General features: G+C 49.1%; 1 protein-coding gene across 11 annotated transcripts in view; it reads left to right on the top strand.

Annotated features, from left to right (window-relative positions):
- GRN (granulin precursor) overlaps positions 1 to 25,048 on the top strand; it is a 1,328,618-nt gene that overhangs the window by 570,864 nt on the left and 732,706 nt on the right. For all 11 annotated transcript variants that reach the window (XM_086923912.1, XM_086923907.1, XM_086923905.1 and 8 more), the window contains one exon: positions 1,104 to 1,263. In XM_086923912.1, the coding sequence (XP_086780038.1) occupies positions 1,104 to 1,263 (160 nt within the window). The remainder of the gene's footprint in view (positions 1 to 1,103; positions 1,264 to 25,048) is intronic.

Below are 25,048 nucleotides of genomic sequence, written 5' to 3'. Positions count from 1 at the left end.
TCCAGAAAGTTACTTCAGAACTGCTGTTCAAGTCCTCCTACTAGTGTTTGGACGGTGCTAATGCCCTACTCCATGACCTCACTGATTCCACACCTAAAGGCATCCTCCACAGCACAGGTCATCGAGACTTTGAAGAAATATAACCTCATCACCCCCATCATGATGGTACTCCATTGACACTCCTTGTCTGCCCTCATCACCTTCAAATCCAGGTGCATTGTCTGCTAAGCCACTATGACCCGTAATCCCTGCTTATCTTGCAGTCCTTCTCACCATATCTGGTGGTTCTCGGCACACCTGTAGCGAGACAAAATCCGACTGCAGAATAAGAAGTGCAAAAAACAGGGAAAGGAGCTTTTCCATCTATTAACATATGATCTGGAACAACATACCCCATATCAATCAGAACCTCCCCAACGTTTCCGCAATTTAGTAGAGAGTTGAAGCCTCACCTCTTTAAAGAAGACTACATATCAATGCATTAACTGGCCACAACCCAGCTTCTTCTCCTATTACTTGTTGACTTTATTGTTGTATTTGACCATGTACAGCGCTCCCCCGCCTTTTGGCCAGGTTCACGCTTTGGAAATACCACATACATGCCATCTTTCCAGAAAGTTCTAAAATCAGTCTTGATTAAAATGTACCTTGTTTAATTTATTGGGACGTCTTTAGAATAATCCACTTGTACACAATTTTCTCTTTCCAGAAGATTCAAGATTGCTTAAGGTCAGAATGTTACCTATATTTACAATTTTTACCCGGTCATCTTTTACACCATATTCCACCTTTCTCCCTATATTCTCTAGCAGTTTTATGTGAAGTGCTCCTCTACTTCTGTACCTAGGTATCCACAATTTACAAATTCCCTAAATTAAGCAATAAATAGAAGAAAATAAATGAACCCCGCAACACCTAACTTGGAAGATAAGATTGTAATCGAGAATAAATCGTTGGGTAGAGTTAATGGGTATCGGTGAAAGAGCTATACTTACTGGTTAGTTCCTAAAGACCTTCTGGTCTCATATACTCACATATGTTTTTCCCCAAGGTTTATCTTGCTTCACATCACTAAAAATTGATGTCTTTTTATTTTTCTTCAGGCCGTTTGTTGTAATGACAGTGAACACTGTTGTCCACCAGAGACTGAGTGTGACCTGAGCGGTAATAAGTGCATCTCTAAGAATGGTACTAGTCTCATGCTCATTAAGATACCGGCCCAGGTTCCGTCTGCCGCAAAAGCAGAGCCTCAGAAGGAGAATGGTGAGTTACGCCAAGATTGTATGGACCATAGCACAGTTAAAAACATTTTAATTTCATAGAGCATTGATGTTCAGTTCCCTTTTAACCCAAACTTGTTGGAGTAAGTCTTCTGGCATGTGGTGGTAGCTTTGTAAACTGTCTTAGCAGATTCATAAGGTGTGAAGCTCGAAAATACACTGCTTCCAGGTCTTTTATAGTCACATGCTTGAATCATTTCCCATCTGACTGGGAATCCCGGGTACATCAAAAGAGCAGTATACCGTGTAAAGTATACAACAAACAGTATATAATATAAAATTACTATAGGCCTGAAACAACATTGCATGTTTATTGGCACATCCACCTCATTTGACAGAAATAGACTTCAGTCAATGATGTGGAAGCTTAAGCACTCCTACTCACTCTATAGCCCACAATAGCAGATTTCAACTGCATGTTGTATTTAAGGGAGTCCCGTCCGAGCTCTGCTCTAACCTTTCAGTGAACTTGAAATTGTGTCCATTTTGGCTTGCCCTGGAAGTAAACCAGTGCTGTCTGTACTGTGAGTTTTAGGGAAGATTTTTGCAATGTCTGGACCAAGGAGATCTTTTGGGTCTGACAAGCAATTAGCCCCAACTATCACCAGGGCTGACAGAGGTTGATTTGTAAAACCTGTTGATCTTGTAGTAGCAAAGAAACTTAGTGAGCCAAATTCTGTGTATTTATTGTCTTTATCTTAAGTCAGCAGAATGCAAGATATATAAAAGTCTTTCTCCACTAAGACTCTTGAGGGCAGAGAAAGGAGATTGGCCTTATTTCTTATAAATGAAAAGAATGTTCCCACTTCTAAAGTTGATGCCCCCTCTTAAGGGGAATATTCTGTGAGAATTGCCCTCCCAAGCACTTCCATGAAAGCAGCATATAAGGTAACAAGCTTTTTGCAAGTTTACCCTGACTTTTTGCCCCCGTTTTTGACTACTAGGTTCTGGTGTAACCGCTCTGAAATGCCCGAGCCGTGCTAAACAGGACTCCGTGCTTGTGCTCTGACCCTAAAAATGGTGCATGGTCGATTGGTTTGTCTCTAGTATATGGTACTGGTACCCAGGGCTTGTAAAGTTAGTGTCCTTCCGAGACTCCAGCACTAGTGCCACCCTGTGTGCGACAAGATAAAACATGGCTCCCAGTCTGCCACTGCAGACTTGAAGGGTAGTTTAAAACTGCTAGCTCGACTTTGCCATTTAAAGTAATGGCAAAGCCCAAATATCTTTTTAATGTATGCAAGTCACCCCTTTGGCAAGCCTAACGAGCCCAAAGGGAGTGTGCTGTACATTAAAAAGTGGAACATGTACTTTTACTTGTTCAAGCAGTAACAACCCTAAATTGTCATTTTTACTGTGAAAAAACTAGTAGCACTATTGTGGAGTACTGTTACAGGTTGGTACCCCACCCCACAGTGGCAAATTTCTAAATGGGACTACTAAGGTTGGTGTTTGGTATCAAAATAATCTGTGCATTAAGCCTGATCTAATGGTAATATCTAATTTAATATCACTGGTGGGCAAAGTGCAACTTTAGATGTTACCACTCTAGTAGCCCAGGGTTCCCAGTAGCCGTTTATTGATGTAGAGGGGTCTCCCCTATTAAGGCAAACTGGCTGGCACTGCGGACAGGAGATGGGGGAACCAGTTGTTAAACCTGTTTTTCCAGTGGGTGTAGCCCCTTGGTAGCCACACCTGTGGGGGTGGGCTAAAGAGTTCAGTGTAAGGAGAGGGGTCTCCATCTTGGGAGTTGTGCAGAATGGTGCATCCTGGGATAGCCAGGCGCCACACTTACCAGGAAGTAGTCATAAGTAGGCAGAAAACTTGGTAGCCCATTGGCTACCGACCATATCCTATCCTGAAGGCATTTTCTGACGATAAATGGGGAACTTAGATCTCAACTGACGTGGAAGAAGGACCAAAGAAGCACTTCCCTTCTGCACCACGGGACCAGCAAAGGGAGGCTGCACTGACTAGGACTGCACCTGGTGGCTAGCTAAGAGTACTATGCCTGCTGTCTTGTACAGGGGGGAAGCTTTCTCCAGAGCCCAGTCAAGCCAAGAGAACCCCAAAGGGCAGCTGACTGGTCTCTTGTTTGCAGCACAGGGGCGCAACAGCTGAAGAAGTCTGCTGAAGCAAGCTGGTAACCTAGAGTCTTTAAGCCGCTACCTCAACTGCCGTGCAGCACCAAGGACTAAGACCCGACGCACAGAGTTGCCATCGACTTAGCTGAACCCGGGAGTGCTGTTAGAGTTGTTGGGACCCTTCGAGGGATAGCTATTGACCAATGAAGGATTGGCATGTGTCTGTGACAACAGGCACCTGGTAGGCCAGTGGGTACTGGAGAGGATATGGTGGATCTTCAACCCTGCACAGTGCAAACACGCGTAGCGGTAATTTTTTTCCTTGCTCGCGGTCCTCAACGTCAAGTTGGCGAAAGTGAGCAAAATTACATCCCGGCAAGACTTTTTCCTCATTCGCGATCAGCAACATCAAGTTGCCGATCGTGAAAAATAAACCTCCCGGTGAGATTCTCAACGCGGGGAGGTCAGGTTTCTCATTGCGAGTGGTCCTGTATGCGCGCGATGAGAATCTACCAGCCCCCGTTGAGAAAGCTGCTGCTCGAGTAGAAATCTACTCGAGCGGCAGAAAACGACCGCTTGCACTGTGCAAGATGCGGTTTGCACTGATTGCACTGTGCGGACAAGCATCCGGAACAGCATTTTGCACAGTGCACTACGCAGTTCGAAGTACACTTAGTGTTGCGCTACTACGCGAGCTACGCCCAGGGTTAAGGAACATGCAATGCAGCAAAATGGAGACTATTTGTAATTTATTGTACTAGCAATAAAATCAGTTACACGCTTCTACTCCAAACATAATTTGCTACCTGTTACACTTACAACGTGCTTACTTAGAATATACATCTATACGAGTACATCTTGCCGAAATAGCGGCTTACCCCCAAAACAAACAACACATGTTTCGTGTACCCGTTATCAAAACCTTTATGGAAGGACTCAAAAGAATCATTCCTTCTAGACCTCCACCGTCTCCAGTGTGGAATCTTAACATAGTCCTTACAAGACTCATGGGCCCGCCATTTGAGTCTTTGCACAAATACGAACTAAAGTTTCTGACTTGGAAGGTAGCCTTCCTTATAGCTATCACAGCTCTTAGAACAGTTAGTGAGCTCAAGGCTCTAACCATACAAGAACAATTTTTACAAATTCACCACAATAAAGTGGTCCTTGGGTCCACCCCAAAATGTTTACCCATAGTCTTTTCTGCCTTTCACCTTAACCAGTCTGTTACCCCTGTTTTTTCCCTCAACCAGATTCAGTAGCAGAATGTGCTCCTCACACGTTAGATGTGAAAAGAGCAATACTTAATTACATTGAAAGAATCAAATCTTTTAGGAAGCCTAAACAACTCTATGTTGCTTTTTCCCCACCACATAAAGGCAATCCCATTTCAAAAGCAGATATTGCACGGTGGATAGTTAAGTGCATCCAAATATGCTACTTTAGTGCTAAACGTACCTTAACAATCCCCCTACAGTGCATTCCACACGCAAACTAGGGGATTCTATGGCATTCTTAGGGAACATACCCCTAGATGACATCTGCAAGGCTGCAACATGGTCTACACCACACACATTCACAAAGCACTATTGTGTAGATGTGTTGGCAAAACAAGCTAGTGTGGGCCAGGCAGTTTTAAGAACGCTTTTTCAAACATCAAACAGCTATTGGTTTACCACAGCTGGGAAGATAACTGCTGTATAGTCTATGCTATCGTTTATGATCTACAGCTCATATGCCTCGAATGGAAAATGCTACTTACCCAGTATGCATCTGTTCTTAGCATATAGAGCTGTAGATTCATATGCACCCACCCACCTCCCCGGGTACCTTTATCGGTTGCAGTATTATCTTACTTAGATACACTATACATGGACATCTCTTTCTACTCTTACTAACTCCATCACCCCCACGGCAAAACAATCTGGGGATGGAGTCGATGACCATGAGCGCTATCACCAAAGTGAGGAGTCTCCTACCTCGTGACTAAATAGACTTCTCTGAAGAAAAACAAAGTGCAAACATCCGTGCCTAACACCATGTGGCGATCTATGCTAACGCATATGAATTTACAGCTCTAGATGCCAAGAACAGATGCATACTGGGTGAGTAGCATTTTCCTTTCCCAACATTGATCTCTTTATATATTCACATACAACCTTCCTGCCTCCCCCAGTCAGAGGCTCATAGTATTTTATTCTCACACTTATTCTTTGTAATCTGAGCTATGGTGCCCTCTTTGCGGAGTATGAGTGCTTAAGCTTTCACCTCATTGTCAGAAGTTTGGGTTTTTCAAATGAGGTTGATATTTTACTAATCAAACTGTTTCAGGCCTATGTCCATTTTACATTGTATACTGTTTGTTGTATATTTAACACTGTATACTTTTATTTTAACATACCAGGGATTCCCTACCTGACTGGAAACTATTCAAGCATGTGAAAAGATACCAATGTTGGAGAACTGGAGTTACAGGTAAGTAACTAGTTTCAAATCTATTAATTATCTTGATAGAATTGATTTTCTTTCCCCCCAAAAGGGAAAGGAGGGTTTACACCAAACTTCTTGACGTTAACAAGGAGTGTTGAGGTGTTAAATGGTTTATCTTGATGGGGGAGTTGGATTATTCTGATCAGAACAGGAGTGTTCGAGGCATGTGGGCTGCTGAATTCATATCTTGTGCATAGATCGCCGCCTAGTGTTGGGTCCGGATGATTGCACATTGTTGTCCTGGAAGAGTCTTCGAAGTGGCACGAGATATGTGGCTCCTCCCCTGGACTACAGTGCACATGGGCATCCTCTCCATATTCAGATTGTTTTTTTCCGCCATTGGGTTCGGATGTACTTTCTTGACTCAAGTTCGGAATCGATATGAAACTCTTTTCGCAAGGTCAAAAGGCCTTCGGGCGTCGGTATTGTCCCTCGTTCGGTGCCTAGTACTTGATCCAGTTCTTCGAACAGGACGTCGAAGGCCGTTCGCCTTTTTCGACACCTAAGGCCCCGTCGACGATGGAACGGAGCCCGTTCAAGAGATGCCCCGTCTGCAACTCCAAATACCCTCACATTGATTTGCACCCAGTGTGCAATAAATGCCTATCTCCGGACCACGACGAGGCCAGCTGCATGGCCTGTTCCAAGTTCCGGTCAAAGAAGACACTTCAGCTTCGACACGCCGCACGGCAGTCGGCGCAGAAAACGGCGCCTGACCCGGAGAACATCTTCGAGGCTGATGACGACGAGGGCGTCGATGAAGAGGATCCTGACCAGCAGTCGGACCCCGCGTCGGAGCACGACTCGAACTATAACGAGGACGAAGAAGAAGACTACGTCCATCAGGAAGACGTCGTCGAGGTAGACGACGCAGAGGCCATTGGAGCCGTCTATGACGACTCTAGCGATGCGCAAGGCCCACCCGCAGTTGCGGGGCCCAATACGGACACTGTACTCTCTAAGGCTCAGGTCGAGGCATCGCCGGAAGGCCTTAGCCAAGATCTTAACCCGCATTCTATAGCCCCGCGTCAAGGACCGGCTAAGAATACTCCCAAGGAGCCATCGGTCGATCAACCACTCTCAGCGGTGAACTCAAAACGGAAACTGACAGATGCTAAATCGAAACCGAAACTGCTAAAGACAGTCCTCGGATCGACGGCCTCGGATTCGTTGGCTCCAATCAAATCTAACATTGTCATCAACCCTTCGGGGTCACAAGGGAGCGACGGCCCGAAAACTGGGGCGCCGAAGCCTGTCTCTATGGTCAAGCACGTCGCGCTGACGCAGTCGACGTCCAAAGATGTCGACACTGGCAAAGGACTCAAGGCTAAGAAGACTATTGATCCGAAGCTTACAGCCTCCAAGCCAATATTGAGCAAGGCCTTCGAGTCGAAGAGTAAACCCAACCCAAAAGAGCATGTCGCGTCAAAGCAAAAGAGCGTGCCTGCTGCGCACCAAGAGCTCGAGTCGACGCAGGGCCGCAAGCAACCTAGTGATCAGACGAAGTCTGTCGGGTCGAAGACAGTGCCACCCTCGAAGAAGGTCGGTTCGACTCCAATGCTTACGCCACCAATTAAATATGGACTGCCTCCAACCGCTCGACCCAAAGCGTTCGACCCACAAAAGAGCACCGACACGGCCAAAAAAGTGTCGGTGGTTTCAAGGAATCAGCCTGTTGAGGAGGATGTGGTGTTCCAAGCACCCTCCTATGACAATCAGTCGAAACTGTTCATCGACTCGGATTCTGGCAGACTCACCATTTACAAACGGAAAATCATTCCAGAAAATCCTAGAGTCATACAAAATCCCTCTCAAAAGAAAAAGGGATTCTGCCACCTTACCTGTTCTTTTTGAACCTGTGGAGTCCTATGGACAAGACTATGCCTGTTCTCCCACACGCACCAATGAGGATATCGGAGAGGGATACAATGAGGATGACTTTACTTATCCTTTTAACACAGATCAGGAAGAACCTCAACCCTGGACTGACCCTGTTGACCCTGGTGAGCCACACACCACGCCTGACACTCAGTCCTATACCGTTAAAACCTCGCCTACTGAAGATACTGCTGCGTTTAACGCATTGATTGAAAGGGCAGCCAAAAACCCTGACGTGGAAATGCATGCTGACCCAGTGGAGGAAGACTTTTTGTTTGATACTTTCTCAACTTTGGAAAGATCAGTAAAGACATTGCCTATGCTAAAGGGTGTCCTTAAACACGCTACTGACATTTTCAAGGAGACCACAAGGGCAAGGGTTGTAAACCCAAGGATTGAAAGGAAATACCGGCCTGCGCCTGTGGACCCTACGTACATCAAGGGCCAGCTACCATTGGACTCCCTCGTGGTGGCTAATGCTCGTAAGAGAGTGAACTCTCAAACAAGTGGTGATGCTCCCCCTCCGAACAAACAATCCAAAATCTTAGAAGCTTCTGGCAAGCGAGTAGCGGCTCAAGCGGCAAATATTTGGAGGATCTCCAATGCACAGGCCCTATTAGCCAGATATGATAGGGCACATTACGACACGTTAGAGCAGCTACTACAACACTTGCCTGATGCTTATAAGGATGGAGCAGAAATGCTGATACAGGAGGGGAAGTTAATTTCCAATGCATCCATCAAGTGTGCGCTCGATGCAGCAGACACAGCAGCTAGGGCCATCAGCCCAAGTGTGATGCTTAGAAGGCATGCCTGGCTACGCATCTCTGGTTTTAAGCCAGAGATACAAACAACTTTACTCAATTAGCCGGTTAACCCTGACTTTCTCTTTGGTCCTGATGTAGACACGACCCTTGAAAAAATTAAAAGACAGTGAGACAGCAAAATCCATGGGGGCTCTGCAGTCACCACAGTTCAGTGGCGGTTCCATTCGTCGCTCCGGTAACAGGGGAGCCTCTGGAGGTCAAGCATCACAGCAAGCCCAATTCAACAAAGGGGGCACACAGACCACCTATAACAAGAACAATAGGGGTGGATATCGTGGGAACAGCACCAAAGGCAGAGGACGAGGAAATAACAATGACAGATCCTCCGCCACCAATAAACAGTGAAGTCTTGTCACTGCCCCCAGACCATATAACTAAGCATGAGCGAATTTTGCGGATCTCGCGTTCGCGAATTTTGCGGATTTGCGGATTCGCAATCCGCAAAATCCGCGAATTCCCGCGAATTTGCGGATTTTTTTTTTTTTGTGTTCGCCCGTGTTTCTGCCAGTTCGCGAGGGTTTTGTACACTTTCGCAAATTGCGAACTTACCTGTCGGGTCGCAAGTTTCGCGAACTTGTTGTTTCTACGTGTCCAGCCTGTTTGGGACACTCTTCTTCATCACTGCCACTCTGTCACCACTGCCACTCTCTGACTACTCATGCCACCCTCTGGCCCACCCATGCCACCCTCTGTTTCATCACCACACCCTCTGGTTGTCCAGTGTACATTATTTTCGGCAAAGCAAAGCACACCTTCCCTGCCTCAAGTGACCTGAATTAATTTGGGGCTGATTCATGTGTCACAGAATATTTTTTTAGCTGGCACCTGCTTCCTTAGTGCGCCCTGATTAGTGATCTTTTGCACTTGCTAAGTGCTTTCATTGTTGCAAAATTAGTTACAACACCTGCCCTGCCCCAACTGACAATAATGAATTAGGGGCTGATTAATGGATTTTAACTTCCAGCCTGGCTCCTGCTTGTCTCCCTTAGCTGTAATTCAGGACCTTTGTGGCATATGTGTAACTATTCTGAGGTTCAGAGCAGGGTCACATACTAGTTTCAACTGGCAACTGAACTCTGGAGGGGCCCCTCAGGAAGCACTCCAGGAAATGGCTACTAATGATGAGCCTGAACTTTTGAACCTGGTAAGTAGTTACTTTCAGTTTTGCTAAAATCGTATTTCTGCAATTTTGCACTTATTCGCGGGGCGCGAACTCACGCGAACAGTGCGAGCAGTGCGAGCAAAATCCGCTGCTCGCGGATTTGCGGATTTTGCGGGAAATTCGCAAATCTCGCGGATTGCGGATTTCCCGAAAATCCGCAAAATCCGCGAGCGGAACGGATTTTCCGCCCACGCCTACATATAACACCGGTCGGGGGAAGACTTCAGCAGTTCCTGCCGGTCTGGGAAGGCATTACCACAGACAGGTGGGTGACGGAACTTATCCAGTATGGCTATTGTCTAGAACTAACCTCCACTCCACCCAACATACCCCCAAGGCACCGTCCTATGTCCGCAGAGCACATGCACTTATTGCAGCAAGAAGAACTCTGCATGCTGCAAAAAGGGGCCATAGAACTCGTGCCTTTAGAACAGCAGGGTACAGGGGTGTACTTACTGTACTTTTTGATCCCAAAGGAGGACGGGTCTCTCTGGCCCATTCTAGACCTCAGACCCCTGAACCAGTACATCTAGTCAGAACATTTTCACATGCTAACTTTACAGCAGGTTTTACCATTGCTCAGTCAGGGGGACTTCTAGCAACCCTAGACCTAAAGGACGCATATTTACACATTCCCATTCACCCAGGACACAGGAAATATCTCAGGTTCACCATAAACAACCAGCATTACCAGTTCAAGGTCCTGCCTTTCGGGGTCACTACTGCCCCCAGGGTGTTCACCAAGTGCTTGGCGACAGTGGCTTCACACCTTCGGAGACAACACATCCATGTCTATCCTTACCTGGACGACTGGCTTGTCCAAGCAAAGTCAGCCCAGCAATGTGCCAGCCACATGTCCCGCACGATTCACCTCCTACACAGTCTAGGATTCTCATTGAAATTACCCAAAATCACATCTTCAACCCGCACATGTACAACAGTACCTAGGTGCGACAATAAACACTCTAAAAGCAACAGCACAACCAAACTCTGCCAGAGGCAACAGCATGCAATTGCTAATTCAGAAATTCAAGCCCCAACACTCACTCCCAGCGCAGGTATTTATGCAGCTGATAGGCATGATGGCCTCCTGCATCTTCATAGTACCTCACGCGAGGCTACACATGCGTCCGCTTCAGGAGTGCTTGGCACGACAATGGAACCAGGTTCATGGACATCTAAAAGACCAAGTGTTGGTGACCGGTCGTGCATACAACTCTCTGCATTGGTGGAACACACAGAACCTTTGCAGGGGACGACCGTTCCAAGAGCCTGTACCACAGATAGTGCTGACGACGGACGCCTCTCTCCAGGGCTGGGGAGCGCATGTCCTCCAGTCTACAGTGCAGGGACTATGGACAACGCAGCAGCAGAAGATGCATATCAATCTGTTGGAGCTGATGGCAATCATCAAGGCGATGAATGCGTTCAGATTGCATTTGTGCAACAGTCGTGCTGATCCGAATGAACAACATGACTGCCATGTATTACATCCAAATGCAGGGAGGCACTCACTCTACACAATTGTCTCATCTAGCCCAGAGCATGTGGAAGTGGGCCATTTAAAGAAACATGTTCCTCATGGCGGAACATTTCCCAGGCAAGGACAACCAGATGGCGGACCAGCTCAGCAGGCACAGCCATCAGATGCACGAGTGGGAGATACACCCCTCGGTGCTCCAACCATATTTCCAGCAGTGGGGTCATCCAGAGATAGACCTATTCGCCATAAAGGAAAACGCAAAATGCCAAAGCTTCGCCGCCAGGTTCCAACACCCGCAGTCTCAGGGCAATGCGATATGGATGAACTGGTCAGGCAGATTTGCGTACGCTTTTCCCCCAGCACCGCTCATAGCGCTAGTGGCACGCAAACTGCGACAGCACTCTATGACGCTCATCCTAGTTGCTCCAGCGTGGGCAAGGCAGGCGTGGTACACCACGTTCCTAGAACTCTCAGTGGTGCCTCACCAACGACTGCGCCTCTCGCCCAGTCTCCTCACTCAGAGCCATGGAGACATTCAGCACCCAGATCCGCAACAGTTGAGCCTTGCAATATGGCTCCTGAGGTCATAGTTTGGCTACCTCAACTTGCCCCCTGACTGTATGAACATCATAAAGGAGGCAAGAAGACCTACAACCAGGGCATGCTATGCGGCCAAAGGGAAGCGATTTGTCATTTACTGTTCAAATAATGACATAAATCCGCTGGATGCGTCCACGCAAAACATTGTTATTTGTTGCATCTTTACAGGTGCAATCTAGCATATAGTTCCATCAGGATACATTTGGCTGCAATGGCAGCTTATCTTCAAAACAGACAGCATCTTTCCCTTTTCAGGGTGCCAGCCATTAAAGCCTTTATGGAAGGTCTCAAAAGGGTGATTGCTCCCAGGCACCCTCCTTCACCTGTCTGGAATCTGAACATAGTTCTTACCAGTCTAATGGGACCACCCTTTGAACCTCTTCACTCTTGTGAGATACAGTTTCTGACATGGAAGTGGCTTTTCTAGTTGCAATCACGTCGCTAAGAAGAGTTAGTGAGCTTCAAGCCCTAACTATTCAAGAGCCTTTCATACAGATTCATGCTAATAGGGTAGTGCTACGTACTAACCCTAAGTTTATGCCTAAGGTAGTATCGCACTACCATATTAATCAAACCATAGAACTGCCCGTTTTCTTCCCAAATCCAGATTCCGTGGCAGACCGAGCACTGCACACATTAGATGTTAAAAGAGCTCTCCTGTATTACATAGACAGGACAAAGAATTTCAGGAAAACTAAGCAACTGTTTGTTGCCTTCTCTCCACAACGGCACCCCCATTTCCAAATCTGGTATAGCCAGATGGATTGTTTTTTTTTTTTTTTTTTTTTTTTTTTTTAAAACCTTTATTTACGAATGCACAATACACAGCGTCTGCCTACAACCCCGAAGGGCCGGCCGCTATGACAAAAACAGGCTGAGCGAAAAGTGCAATACGAGGCAGTACGTTGCTGGAGCAATCTCTCATGTCAACATTATCGGCAAGAGCATAACATCATACAAATAGGATAAACAAGGTTTAATTTTATGTTTTTGTCGAAATGAACACAAACAAACAAACACATGGTATCATAGTGGCAAGGGTTGCTGGAGGTGGGGGTGGGGGGGAATGGATGTAGGAGAAACGACAATGGTGAGGGGGGGGTGGCGCGCGCAAGAGAACAAAGCATGTGGTGAGAATAGGAGAGGAACGTAAATCACGGGAAGGAGGGGAGAGGGACCTCGTAGTCAAGCGGGGGAGAACAGATGTCTCCACGATAAGTATTCCAGGGAGCCCAAACTCTAGACCACTTCCCTGGACGCCCCCGGGCCTCATATACCGTCTTCTCTCGGAACATGGACCAGTCCATGTTCTCTTTCCAGGCACTTAGCACTGGCGGTCTAGGGGAGCCCCAAAGCTGCGCGATATCCCTCTTCGCAATCATATTGCCTAGGGTAACCCAAAGTGTCTGGGCAGCAGTGCAGTCAGACGGTTCCCACACATTCAACAGGCAACGACGTGCCTCAGGAAGCAATGGGACCCCCGTGACACGACTCATCACATCATGCACCCTAGACCAGTACGCTGCAATCATCGGACATTCCCACAGAACATGAAGAAAGGTACCGTCCATCCCACACCCACGCTTGCATCGTCCATCCGAAACCAAACCCATTCGCACCAGACGCATTCCAGTAAGATACACACGATGGAGGATTTTCAATTGGACAAAGCGAAGTCGTGCCGGAATAGCCACCTCCTTAGGGGAGGACACAGCTGACTGCCAGTCCTCGTCGTCCAATTCAAGTCCGTCAGCCGTCCAGGCAGCCCGGAGCTTCTCGAGCTGGTCAGCTCTGTTATTAATAAGCTTCTTGTAAATTAAGGAGATGGTACTGTCTGGGACGTGGCCGTCTAGAACTCGATCTTCCAAAGGGGAGGACTGCGGAACGTCCGTACCGGAGGGGAAGACAGAAGACAAGGCATGCCTCACCTGCATGTACCGGAAGTGCTCCCTATCATCGAGCCGGTATTCCAGCTTCAATGATTCGAAGGACTTAACCGCGCCGCGTGCCCACAGGTCCCCCACCGTGCTAATCCCAATCATGTCCCATTTCTCAAACCCTTTCGTCTTCCACAGGTTGCCCAGTCGTTCCGAATCATACAGCGGCGTCATACGTGTCAGTCTACCACCCCAGCCCGTGGCCACCGTAGCGTCCCGCCATGCCCGCACAGCACATTTCGTTGGGCCCGTGAGGAGTCGGAAGGGGGCCTTAGAATACAGCGCCCTATTAAAGTTGCCACCGGGCAACAGCAGTTTATCCAAAGCAAAGGCAGGAGCGGGCTCCGGAGAGTACGTCGCATGGTTGATGGCGCTCAGGTGCGAGGCCCAGTAGTATCGTCTAATATCCGGCAGCGCAATACCTCCGTCGTACCAGGAGAGCGTGAGCTTGGATAAGGCAATGCGGGCACGGCCGTCCCAGATAAGTTGCCGCTGTGAACTCTCGACTTCATGGAAATAGCGAGCTGGAACAGGGTCGAAGAAATTTTGCAGGGCATAGAGGAATCGGGGGAGCGACATCATTTTAAAGAGCGCCGCCCGGCCTAATGGAGATAGGGGCAGATCGCGCCAACGCCGAACATCCTGCTTCAGTCTGCGGAGCGGAGCATACAAGTTCCGCTCATAGCGGACCGAAGAGATCATGGATACATGGACCCCCAGATACTTAAAGCCGTCAGTCGCTACCAGGATGGGAAATCTGCGGGGAAGAGGCGGCAGAGTACCAGCTATGGCGTAGACACAGGACTTGGTCCAATTAATGACAAGTCCAGAGTTCTTACCGAAGGACGTGAGGACGTCAAAGAGAACATTGAGTGACTTCTGAGGGGAAGTGAGATAAAGGAGGATATCGTCCGCGTACAAGGAGACACGATCCTCGAGGTCAGGGGACCATCGGATCCCTTTGATAGAGGGTTCCCACCGGAGCCACGCGGCAAGAGGTTCGAGTGCCAAAGCGAATAAAAGCGGAGAAAGGGGACAGCCTTGACGTGTGCCACGGCCCAAGGGGAAGGGGTCTGAGCATCTGCCATTCACCGCGACCTGAGCTAGCGGCTGTTCGTAAAGAAGCTTGACCCATGCGATGAAATTGGGGCCAAAGCCAAATTTAGCGAGGGCTGCCCATAGGTAGGGCCATTCAATAGTGTCAAATGCCATCGTGGCGTCAAGGGAAGCGACTACTGCTGGCTCGGCGAGAATAGAAGCTCTCGCGAGGACACTGTGGAGCCTACGCAAATTAAGAGCAGTGTTTCTGTGGGGGATGAAACCGGATTGATCCGGGTGGATCAGGTCACAAATCACAGCAAGCATCCGATTGGCCAGCACCTTAGCGAGGATTTTGGGTTCCGCGTTAAGGAGGGAGATGGGGCGGTACGAGGCACAACGGTCACGAGGTTTGCCATCCTTATAACTGACCACTATGGTAGCGAGGCGCTGCTCAAGGGGGAGGCATCCAGCCTCAACCGCCTCGAGAAACATGTGACGCAGGTGGGCGGCCATCTTGTCGGGGCAAAGTTTGTAAAGTTCAATGGGGAGTCCATTGGGGCCCATTGCCTTACCCGAACGAAGGGAACGAATTGCAAGGGCGATCTCGGCGACAGTAAAGGGGGCCTCCAGAGCGAGGCAGTCCGCATCAGACACAGTAGGCAGGGCAATGTCACGTAGGAGTAGCCTGGAGTCGGCCTCATCTCGATCACTAACAGGCGTGTAAACCATACGGAAGTGGTCAACAAAGCACTCAACAAACTCGCCAGGATCAGAGACAGTCTCACCAGAATCACGAACAATGGAAGGAACAACACGACTCGCACGCTCAGTCTTATCCAGCCACGCAAGAAGCTTGCTAGCTTTGTCACCCACATCATACAGTCGACCAAGTTGATTAGACCGCATCAATTTAGCAGCATCCGTGACACAGGCTTTATAGTCTGCTTGCTTCAATTCCAATTCGTGCAACAGTGCAGGCGTGTCATTCCCACCCAACTCACTTTCGAGCGCAGTGATTTCGGTTTCAAGAGCCACAACAGCCTCCCTCTTGACCCTACGCTCAGTGGCAATGAGTGACAGGGCGGAACCCCGAATAACCGTCTTGAAGGCCTCCCAGAGAACAGTGGGGGAAGCGACTGAGCCCAGATTCTCAGAAAAATAGCAATCTATTGCCTTAATCAAGTCTGAGCGGAGCCAGGGGTTTCGAAAATGCCAGGGAGGGATCGGGGGAACTCTGTTACCAGGCAGACCGCCCACAGAAATCGTAATCAGCAGGGGGGAGTGGTCCGAGATACCCCGGGGGAGATGCCGAATCTCACGAACAGTGGACAAAGTGGAGGCTAACATAAGAAAATAATCGATACGGGAGAGGCTGCCGTGCGCACCAGAGTGAAAAGTGTATTGTTGGAGTGTGGGATGTACTGAGCGCCAGACATCCACGAAGCCAAAAGTGTCAGCCATTTCACTGAGCCACATCTGGGACTGTGGCAATACTCTAGGGGGTAGCCGGTCGCAGTCACCGGACATGACAGAATTGAAGTCCCCGCCCAGGACCAACAAGCCGTCTGGCAGCCCAAGGAGAGTCCTGCCTAAATCTGCATAAGTGGTAGCCTGCAGTCCCGGGGGGATATAGACAACAACAAACACGACCTGCTTACCCTCCCACCTCCCCGAAACAGCAGCATACCGCCCACGCTCATCAAGGATAACATCGTCGATAGCAAGAGCAAGGGAAGACTTTACCATAATACCCACACCCCGGGAACCCGAGGTGAAACCCGCATGTGCAACCAGTCGATAACCCCGGCGGTCTAAGGCCTTGCAAGCATTGCCAATCAAGTGGGTCTCCTGAAGGAACACAACATCAGGGGCGTGGCGCCTCAAGAATTGCAGTACAATGCCCCGCTTAATCCTGTCACCCAAACCATTTACGTTCCAAGAAAGAATCCGCATTTCACCCCCCCCCCCCATTGCGACAAAAACATTCCACACCCACCCCCCAGCAGGACCCAATATGAAAAGTCATTGCAAGATACGAAATACCATGAAACACAAAACAGAACAAATTAAACGAAACACAACCCAGTCCCCAAACACCAACCCCAAAACCCAAACCCGTTACAACACCCCCCTCCCTGCACCCCTGCTGACTAAAAAGCCACCCCCAACTGCAGTGTGCCTGTCGCCCCATAATTCTACACCAAGAACCCCCGAGGAGGAAGGGAGAAATCACCCGTTACCGCACCGCCACGGGCAGAGTCATTAGGGACTAAGTCAATTTACACAGTACGTTGCATAGTCTCAATCGGAACCTCCAGGGCCTCAGTTACTCCTGGGCCGCTGCACCACCTTCCGCACCACCAGGGCCTCCGCTCCCAAAGTCATCTGCTGGCAACGAGTCCAACCAGTCGGCTGCACGTTCAGGTTGATCAAAGAAATAGGCACGCTCCCGATATTCGATCCGGAGCCGGGCCGGAAACAGCATGGCATACTTCAGTCCCCGGTCTCTCAGGCGACGCTTCACTCCAAGGAAACCTGATCTTTGTCGCTGCACTTGGGGAGTGAAATCGGGATATATGGAGACAGAGTTATTGTCATACTTCAGGGGACCATGTTTACGGGCGGCCTGGAGGATAGCATCCCTGTCCCGGTAGTGAAAAAGCCTCGCGATGATAGGCCTCGGCGGGTTCCCCGGCTTCACTTGACCTCCTGGAAAACGATAGGCGCGCTCCACGGCAAAGAACTTACTAAGTCCTGCCGGAGCCAGTTGGGCGACTATAAATTCCTCGACCAAAAGATCGGTCGCTACAGCACCATCACCTTCCGGCACTCCGACAAGGCGTATGTTGTTCCGCCTGGCCCTGTTGTCATAGTCCTCCATCCGCTTGAGCAGTAAGTCGTGCGATGCACGCAGATTGCCAATTTCGGATTGCGCCTCAGCCATGTCGTTCACCAGGCTCGACGTTTTAAGATCCAGTGCCTTCACCCGCTCATTTGTTTTGGCCAAGTCGGCCCGAATCAGAGTCACATCCACCGCCACCGTGTCTATTTTGGACACTACGGCTTCGAATTGTTGACTCATGTCGGCCTTGAGTCCAGTAATGGCAGCCAAAAGGTCTTGGAGCGACACTTCCGAAGTAGATGATGTGTCCGTTTGAAGTCCTTCAGCACCCATGCATACGGCCCCGGGGGAGCCTCTCGGCTGGGTGTAGCGTTCGATCATGTTCGACTGGATCGATCCCCCCCCGGGTCGCAGCCTTCCGGCGTTTTTCGGCCTCCGCTTTCGTTGCCATCTCGCGTTCAGTGTCGGCCGGATAGCCAGGGGGAGTGACGAGAAGGTAGAAAAGTCTCGAAACTCCGACGCGCAACTGAGACAAAGGTGTCGCGGCCTCCTTGCCAGTCCCACGGAGGATAGTGCAGGCTGAGAGGGCAGCAGGCGAGGCAGAGTAGGAGGAGACAGGAACAAAGGGAAGGAAACCGAAAGTGAAAGAAATACACCTCCGGAGGGCCAGATGCCAGTCAGCCGTTGTTGTTCAATTACAGGTCGGCCACAGTGGGCAGCCGAGTCCCCGGTCGCGCCCGCGGGCAGGCCAGAAAGTTGCAAATTTCAGAAAAATGGTCCCCAGGGTCCGATTTCGACCAGAAAAGGATCAGTAGCATCAGCGATGATGGCGCTGCAAAAGCCCGTCAAGATGACCAGGATAGGTGAAGGATAGATAAAGAAGGACGGCGCGGGTCTCGGGAGCTCTCTGCTCACGCGACCATCTTGGATGCCCGCGTAGCTCCTCCTCCGCCAGATGGATTGTTAAGTGCATACAGATATGTTATGAAAAGGCTAAACGCACATTAACAGTTCCCCCAAGAGCGCATTCCACACGCAAGTTAGGGGCATCCATGGCTTTCTTAGGTAACATTCCTCTACAGGATATATGTAGAGCAGCCACATGGACCACCATACATACAGTTACCAAACACTACTGCGTAGATGTACACTCCAAACAGCAAGCTGCTGTAGGACAGGCTGTTCTCAAAACTCTTTTTCAGACTACTGCTGCTGGCACGGGCAACAACCGCTAAGGAGGTAACTGCTATTTATTCTATGCACAAGATATGAATTCAGCAGCCCACATGCCTCGAACGGAATATGCTACTTACCAGTATGCATCTGTTCTTGGCATGCAGGACTGCTGACATTCATATCGCCCGCCCTCCTCCCCGGTGCCTGTCGCAGCTGTAGCACTCAATCATTCTCAGGCATGGTCATCACTTACTGTATTACACTCCATCTCTGCCACAATGGCGAAAACAATCTGAAGATGGAGAGGATGCCCATGCACACTGTAGTCCAGGGGAGGAGCCACCTATCTCGTGATACTTCGAAGACTCTTCCAGGACAACAATGTGCAATCATCTGGACCCAACACTAGGCAGCGATCTATGCATGAATGTCAGCAGCCCTACATGCCAAGAACAGATGCATACTGGTAAGTAGCATATTCCTTAATTTTGTTTATTCCACCCAAAGTTTCAGTAAACTGCAAAACGATTTAGAGGCCGGGAGAAGGAGTGGTTGTCACAATGTGCTGAAGTTTACTTAGCCACCAAAGAGGTTTAGAATCATTTGTGTCTCCATAGGCAGAGAACCTGATGTTTAGAGAAAGGTACTGAGGTTTGCCTCCTACTAGCCTTATCTGACCATAATATCAAGACGCATCTGGTCTAAGCTACAATCTATGTCAAATTGATGTAAGTTATTAGGCTACTGAAGCCGAGTTAACTTTTTCCCATCTGGCTAGTGAGTTCTGACGAGACTGATTTGCTACCCTTTTAAGTTTATCTTCAACCAATGTTATCTTCAACCAGTTTTTCAGTTTGAAGGACCATTGGCAGTGGGGAGTATCTTACTGTATTTTCTGCTCTTCAATGACCTACGTCTAAGATGTTTGGCCTCTTTGCTGTCTTTCCAATGAGCCAATCCTCAAAATTCTGTTCCACCCCACGCATTGATCTCTGATAAAGCAGAGTGCCTTGTGTCAGGCCACTTCTGCTCTAGTACTTCACAAACCTTGTGACAATTATTTCCTTTCATTTCCTATGAACTCTGGATTCCAGAGGCTGGGTACTTCAGAACACTATTTTTTCCCCAACCCAATGCACTAGTAGCTCATCCAGTCCATGTTTTTATTTTTTCATTAATTTTGAAATAAATGGTTTCTGGTTAAACATTTTAAAGTGCAATTGTCACATGAAGCCTCAGTCCGTGAAAAGATGCACGTTAAATAACCAAATCTTTTCATATCGTGAGAAGCCAGCGAACCTGACTTTCGCCATGAGTTGATCCCTTTTGTTTTCATTTTGTAAATGTACTATGGGTGCTCCCATTTAAAATGCCCTCCATTACCAGGCTCCGCATTTTGTCATGGGTGACCCTTTAGCCTTCAAATTTAATAGAATATTCTAGTGCCAGAATTTTGCAGTTATTGCCATCTAGATACTATGGGTGACCCTTAAGTTAAATCTAGTAAGATTAACCTCCATTGAGCCAGTACCAACTTTATGCCATGGATACCTCTATCAGCCCAGGATTATGCAAGGTCCAATGGCAGACTCCAGTGTAGCAACACATTCCAACTCGGGCTGCTTACGTTCACTTAATCATTGTCATTCACTGTTGCTATCATTCTTTCTCATGTGCACTTCTTACTCACTTGCCCTCACTCTTGTTTACTTGCACTGTGTCTAACTCCTCACTTATTCTCATTCACTGTCTCTCCGTCTCATTCAGTTACACTCAGTCATTCACTCCCCGTCTGCTCCTTATTTTCAGTCACTTTCACATACCCATTTACTGACTCTTAATCTCATACATTTTCACTCACTCATGCACACAGTCCTGAATTTACATGTTCGCACATACACTGTATTTCATACAAACCTTTACTCGCATGCACGCACACAATATACATTTAAAAGCCCTTAATTTTATTTACTAAAGCTGCCAGTGTAGGTCCTGTTCCAGATCTTGGTGTTCCACTTCTTAGTACACGAACACTACGCTAAAAGGTTTCAGTGTAATAAAAAGTGAAAAGAAAACCAGTTTGGATTCCAACTCCCATAAGTGTAAGCCACCCCTTCGTTCTTGGCACTGACTTTGCCTCCTCTGAGTCTTGGAATTGCAAAACCGTGCCAGTGGTCGCAAGGCACAAGTCGTAGCGGCTATCTCTGTAGCACATCCATGGTTTATCTATTACTGTATCTTGTTTTTCTTGAAAGTCTGTTTCTGAATCGATTATGTGCAGAATTACTCTGGAATGCAGTGAAATGATACATCGAACTTTGATCATGTTTTTTTCTGTCATTGGGTTTTGAGCTGAAATGCTGGGCTTAGTGTGTAACTTTTGTCAAAACCAGGAAAGAGCATTTTAGTGCTTACTCGGACACCAAGAACACTTTGGAGCTTTCTTTGGAGACCGCTTTACTTGGCAAGAGTCCACAGTCTAAAAATAGTAGTTTCCGGAGCCTTATTCTGAAGGGCTAGTTGTGGGTGAAGATTGGGAAGGGTCGCTGTACCCTTTAGAAGACCAGCCTGATGATGAAATGGACTGGTATGAGTAATTGGGTAAGGCCAGTGGACTGTATACTTCTCCATATACTGGCATGCTTTCTCCCCCTACTGTGGCTATGGAGGAGGGAGCGTCTCATGCTATGGTGGAGCAAAGGGCGGCTGAGGTTCTTGGCCTTCAGCTTCCTTCAGTGGTGGTCAAGACAAACCTGTTAATGGATGTGCTACAGCCGTGCGTTTCCTCCTAGGACCCTTTACTCCCGCTTGATGAAGCCTCACGGACGTCCTACTGAGGTCCTGGTCAAAGCCCAGCTCAGCGGCTCCTGTGAATAGGACAGATGCCCACTGCCACCTCCCTGCTCCAGGCAATCCAAATTTCCTCACTACCTTCCCTACCTCCAAGCTTGGTAGTGCAGGCATCTACATCCCAAGGCACGTTCTCCTCCACTCCCCCCCGAATAGAGAATCGGAGAGGCTGGATATTTAGGGCAAGAACATTTTATCTTCCAACGGCCTTGCATTGTGGGTCGGTGAACACTGCTTGCTTGTTGTGCCATTATTCCCGCGCTCTGTGAGAAACTGTTACTACAGGGCAGCCACAGTTCCTGGAGGAGGCCTCTGCTGACCCTTCCAAAGCAATATCAGATGGGAGAGATGCAGCAAAGTTTGCTTTGCGATGTGGTCTAGACACAACAGACTCCGTGAGCGGATTGATTCAATAAATGGTGGCTGTCGTATGCCATGCTTTGCTGAAAACATCTGGCTTTTGGGGGGAGATGTCCAAGCCTCACTCATGGCCATGCCCTGTGATGGCACCAGTCTTTTCAAAGATCAGGCAGACACAGCGCTAGAGCGCTTTAAGGACTCATGGGCTACAGGCAAGTCCTTTGGTCTCTTGGTGGCCGCATTACTGCAGGCTGCCTTTCCGAACTACGAAATGGGCTTTCAGCCGTGCCAGCCATACCCGAGCCACAGAGCCACGCAAGTTAAGCAACCCTTGCTTGACCTTGGTCACTGTTCGTTCTGAAAACATGGTTCCGGTGGCCAGAGGTCGGGTCAGTCCACCCACCGGCAGCTTCAGCCTCCAAACCCACCTAGTCTGTCTTCCAGACCACTGGCGTCCTGTTGGTGGCAGGATCAGCCATCACCTCCAACATGGGCAAACCATTATATCAGACAGGTGGGTCCTCCAGATAGTCCGAATTGGCTACTCCCTCCCCTTCAAGACCACCCTTCCCTCCATGCTACTACTGGTTGATTGAGGACAATTTGATTTCTACTTTCCAGTCACAAAAAAGGACATATCCTATACCTACGAGTCCAGAACTACTTTCTCAAAAATGAGAAAGTCAAGATGCTCCCTCTAGCTCAGGTCCTGTCAGCCCTGGACCTAGGAGACTGGATGGTAGTGTTGGACTTGCAGGATTCCCTTTTCCACATTTTTCATCTTGCCTGGTCATTGGTGCTACCTGCAGTTTGCTGTAGGCCACCAGGTTTCTCCATTCACTGAGCTCCCTTTTGGCCTTACCAGTGCCCCTCAGGTGTTCACCAAGGTGATAGCGGTGGTCTCAGCTCCTCTCCGCAGATCAGAGGTGTCGCCCTTCCCCTATCTCAAAGACTGGCTGCTGAAGGTCTGCTCACCCCAGGCTGTCGTCTCCCACCGCCAGACTACGGCAAACCTTCTGCATTCACTGGTGTTCACTATCAACGTGCCAAAGTCACACCAGACTTCCTCTCAGATGCTCCCTTTATCTGAGCCGTTCTGGATACAGTGCAGTTTTGGTCTTATCCTCACACACATTAAGTCGAGGATATTCAGGCTATGATACTGTATTTCAGTGAGAATGAGGCTGCTGGGCCTCATAGCATCCTGCTAATGACACATCCCTGATAGCTTATGCGGGCTATGCAGTGAGTACCTGAAGGTTCGAGGCATGTGGGCTTCTGAATTCATATCTGTGCATAGATCGCCGCCTAGTGTTGGGTCCGGATGATTGCTCATTGCACATTGTTGTCCTGGAAGAGTCTTTAAAGTATCACGAGATAGGTGGCTCCTCCCCTGGACTACAGTGCGCATGGGCATCGACTCCATCCCCAGATTGTTTTTTTCCGCCGTTGGGTTCGGATGTGTTTCGGTTCCCTCTGTCGGAATCGATAGTTGTTTAACTTACTTTACTTACTTTAGGACTTGCGTCTGTATTGTCTATCGTTCGGGTTTGTTTGTTTCTTCGACTCCGAACCGACACTGCCCTTCCGCGTGCTTTCCGCGCGGACGGGCCTACACGACGCTCCAACCTACTTTCATCATGGAACGAAGTCCATTTAAGAGGTGCCCAGTGTGTGCCTCAAAGTACCCACATATCGACGTGCACCCAGTGTGCAATAAGTGCTTGTCGCCGGACCACGACGAGGCCAAGTGTATGGCCTGCTCCAAGTTCCGGTCGAAAAAGACACTCAAGCTCCGCCGAGCTGCAAGACTGCAGGCCCAGCGATCGGCACCCCCTCCGACGTACATCTTCGACACGGAGGATGTCGGCGACGACCCTATCCAGGATATCACAGAATCTAACCCGGCGTCTGAGGTCGAGGAAGACTACGACGCGGAAGACGAGGATTTCGAGGAAGTCGTCGAGGAGGTAGGGGACGACGACGGGGCCATTGCCACCGTAGAGGATAGCTCGGAAGGGGAGCTTCCTCACACTGACTCCGGAGCCAGCCACCATTCTAAGGCCCAGGCCGAGGGAGCGCCTTCGGGCCTTACCCAAAGCCTTAATTCCCGTACCACGGCTCAGCCTTCCGGCCCGGCCACGGACATTGATACGGCACCACTCACGGTCCAGAAACCGAAAGTGAAACCATCGGTCTCGACGCCAGACGTATCGAAACCGAAAGCGCAAGTCTCACTGGTTGGGTCGAAGACTTCGGAGGCCTCGGCGCCGAAGAAATCTAAGATGGCCGTCAAGCTCATGAGCCACGCCAAAATGGCCGACCCGAAGACTACGGTGTCGAAGCCGAAGGTAAAAACGGCCGACGCGGCTGCGTCGGCGCCGAAGTTGGTCGACGCACTTAAGAGTCGCATCGATACCAAGAAGGTCGACGACCATAAGAAGGCCACTAAGAAGCGGCAGGACGATCCCGTGTCCCTCACTGCCCCGCTTCCACTCGACAAGGCCAAGGGGGCAGCTGCGTCGGCTCCGAAGACTGCGTCATTGGTCGCCGTCCCAAAACCAGCTTCAGAAGACTCTCTCGAGCCGGTGCGTCCCTCCGCCTCGTTCACTAAAAAGGTCACGGAGTCCATTCAGCGTATTAGGGAGGGGGCCGCAGCAGTCGAGCCAAAGGACACTGTGCCGCCCAAGCCTCTCCAAAAACCGGTGAAGACGCCAACGCCGATTCTGTTCACGTTGCCGCCAAAGACTGCGCCGAAGGCTTTCACGGCAAAACCTCGGGCCGGAGTGCCCTTGAAGTTATCTTCGACGCCGAAGGCATCGTTGGTGGTTCCAAGCCCGCGCCACCAACCACTGGCAGAAGAAGAGCGTCGAGAAGTGATCATCGACGCCAACACAGGCAAGCTCTCTCTCCTTAAAAGGAAGATCACCCCTGAACCAGCGTTGGAACATTTCCAAATCCCACTTAAGAAAAAGATGGATTCTGCTGGTGCCTCTGCCCCTATGGAGCCTGAATCACCACAAGGCCATGAACTTTCA

The sequence above is a fragment of the Lissotriton vulgaris genome, chromosome 5 (genome assembly GCF_964263255.1).
Source record: "Lissotriton vulgaris chromosome 5, aLisVul1.2, whole genome shotgun sequence".
Classification (NCBI taxonomy): domain Eukaryota; kingdom Metazoa; phylum Chordata; class Amphibia; order Caudata; family Salamandridae; genus Lissotriton; species Lissotriton vulgaris.
Note: the sequence above shows the minus strand (reverse complement) of the source record. Positions and strands in the feature narration are given on the sequence as shown.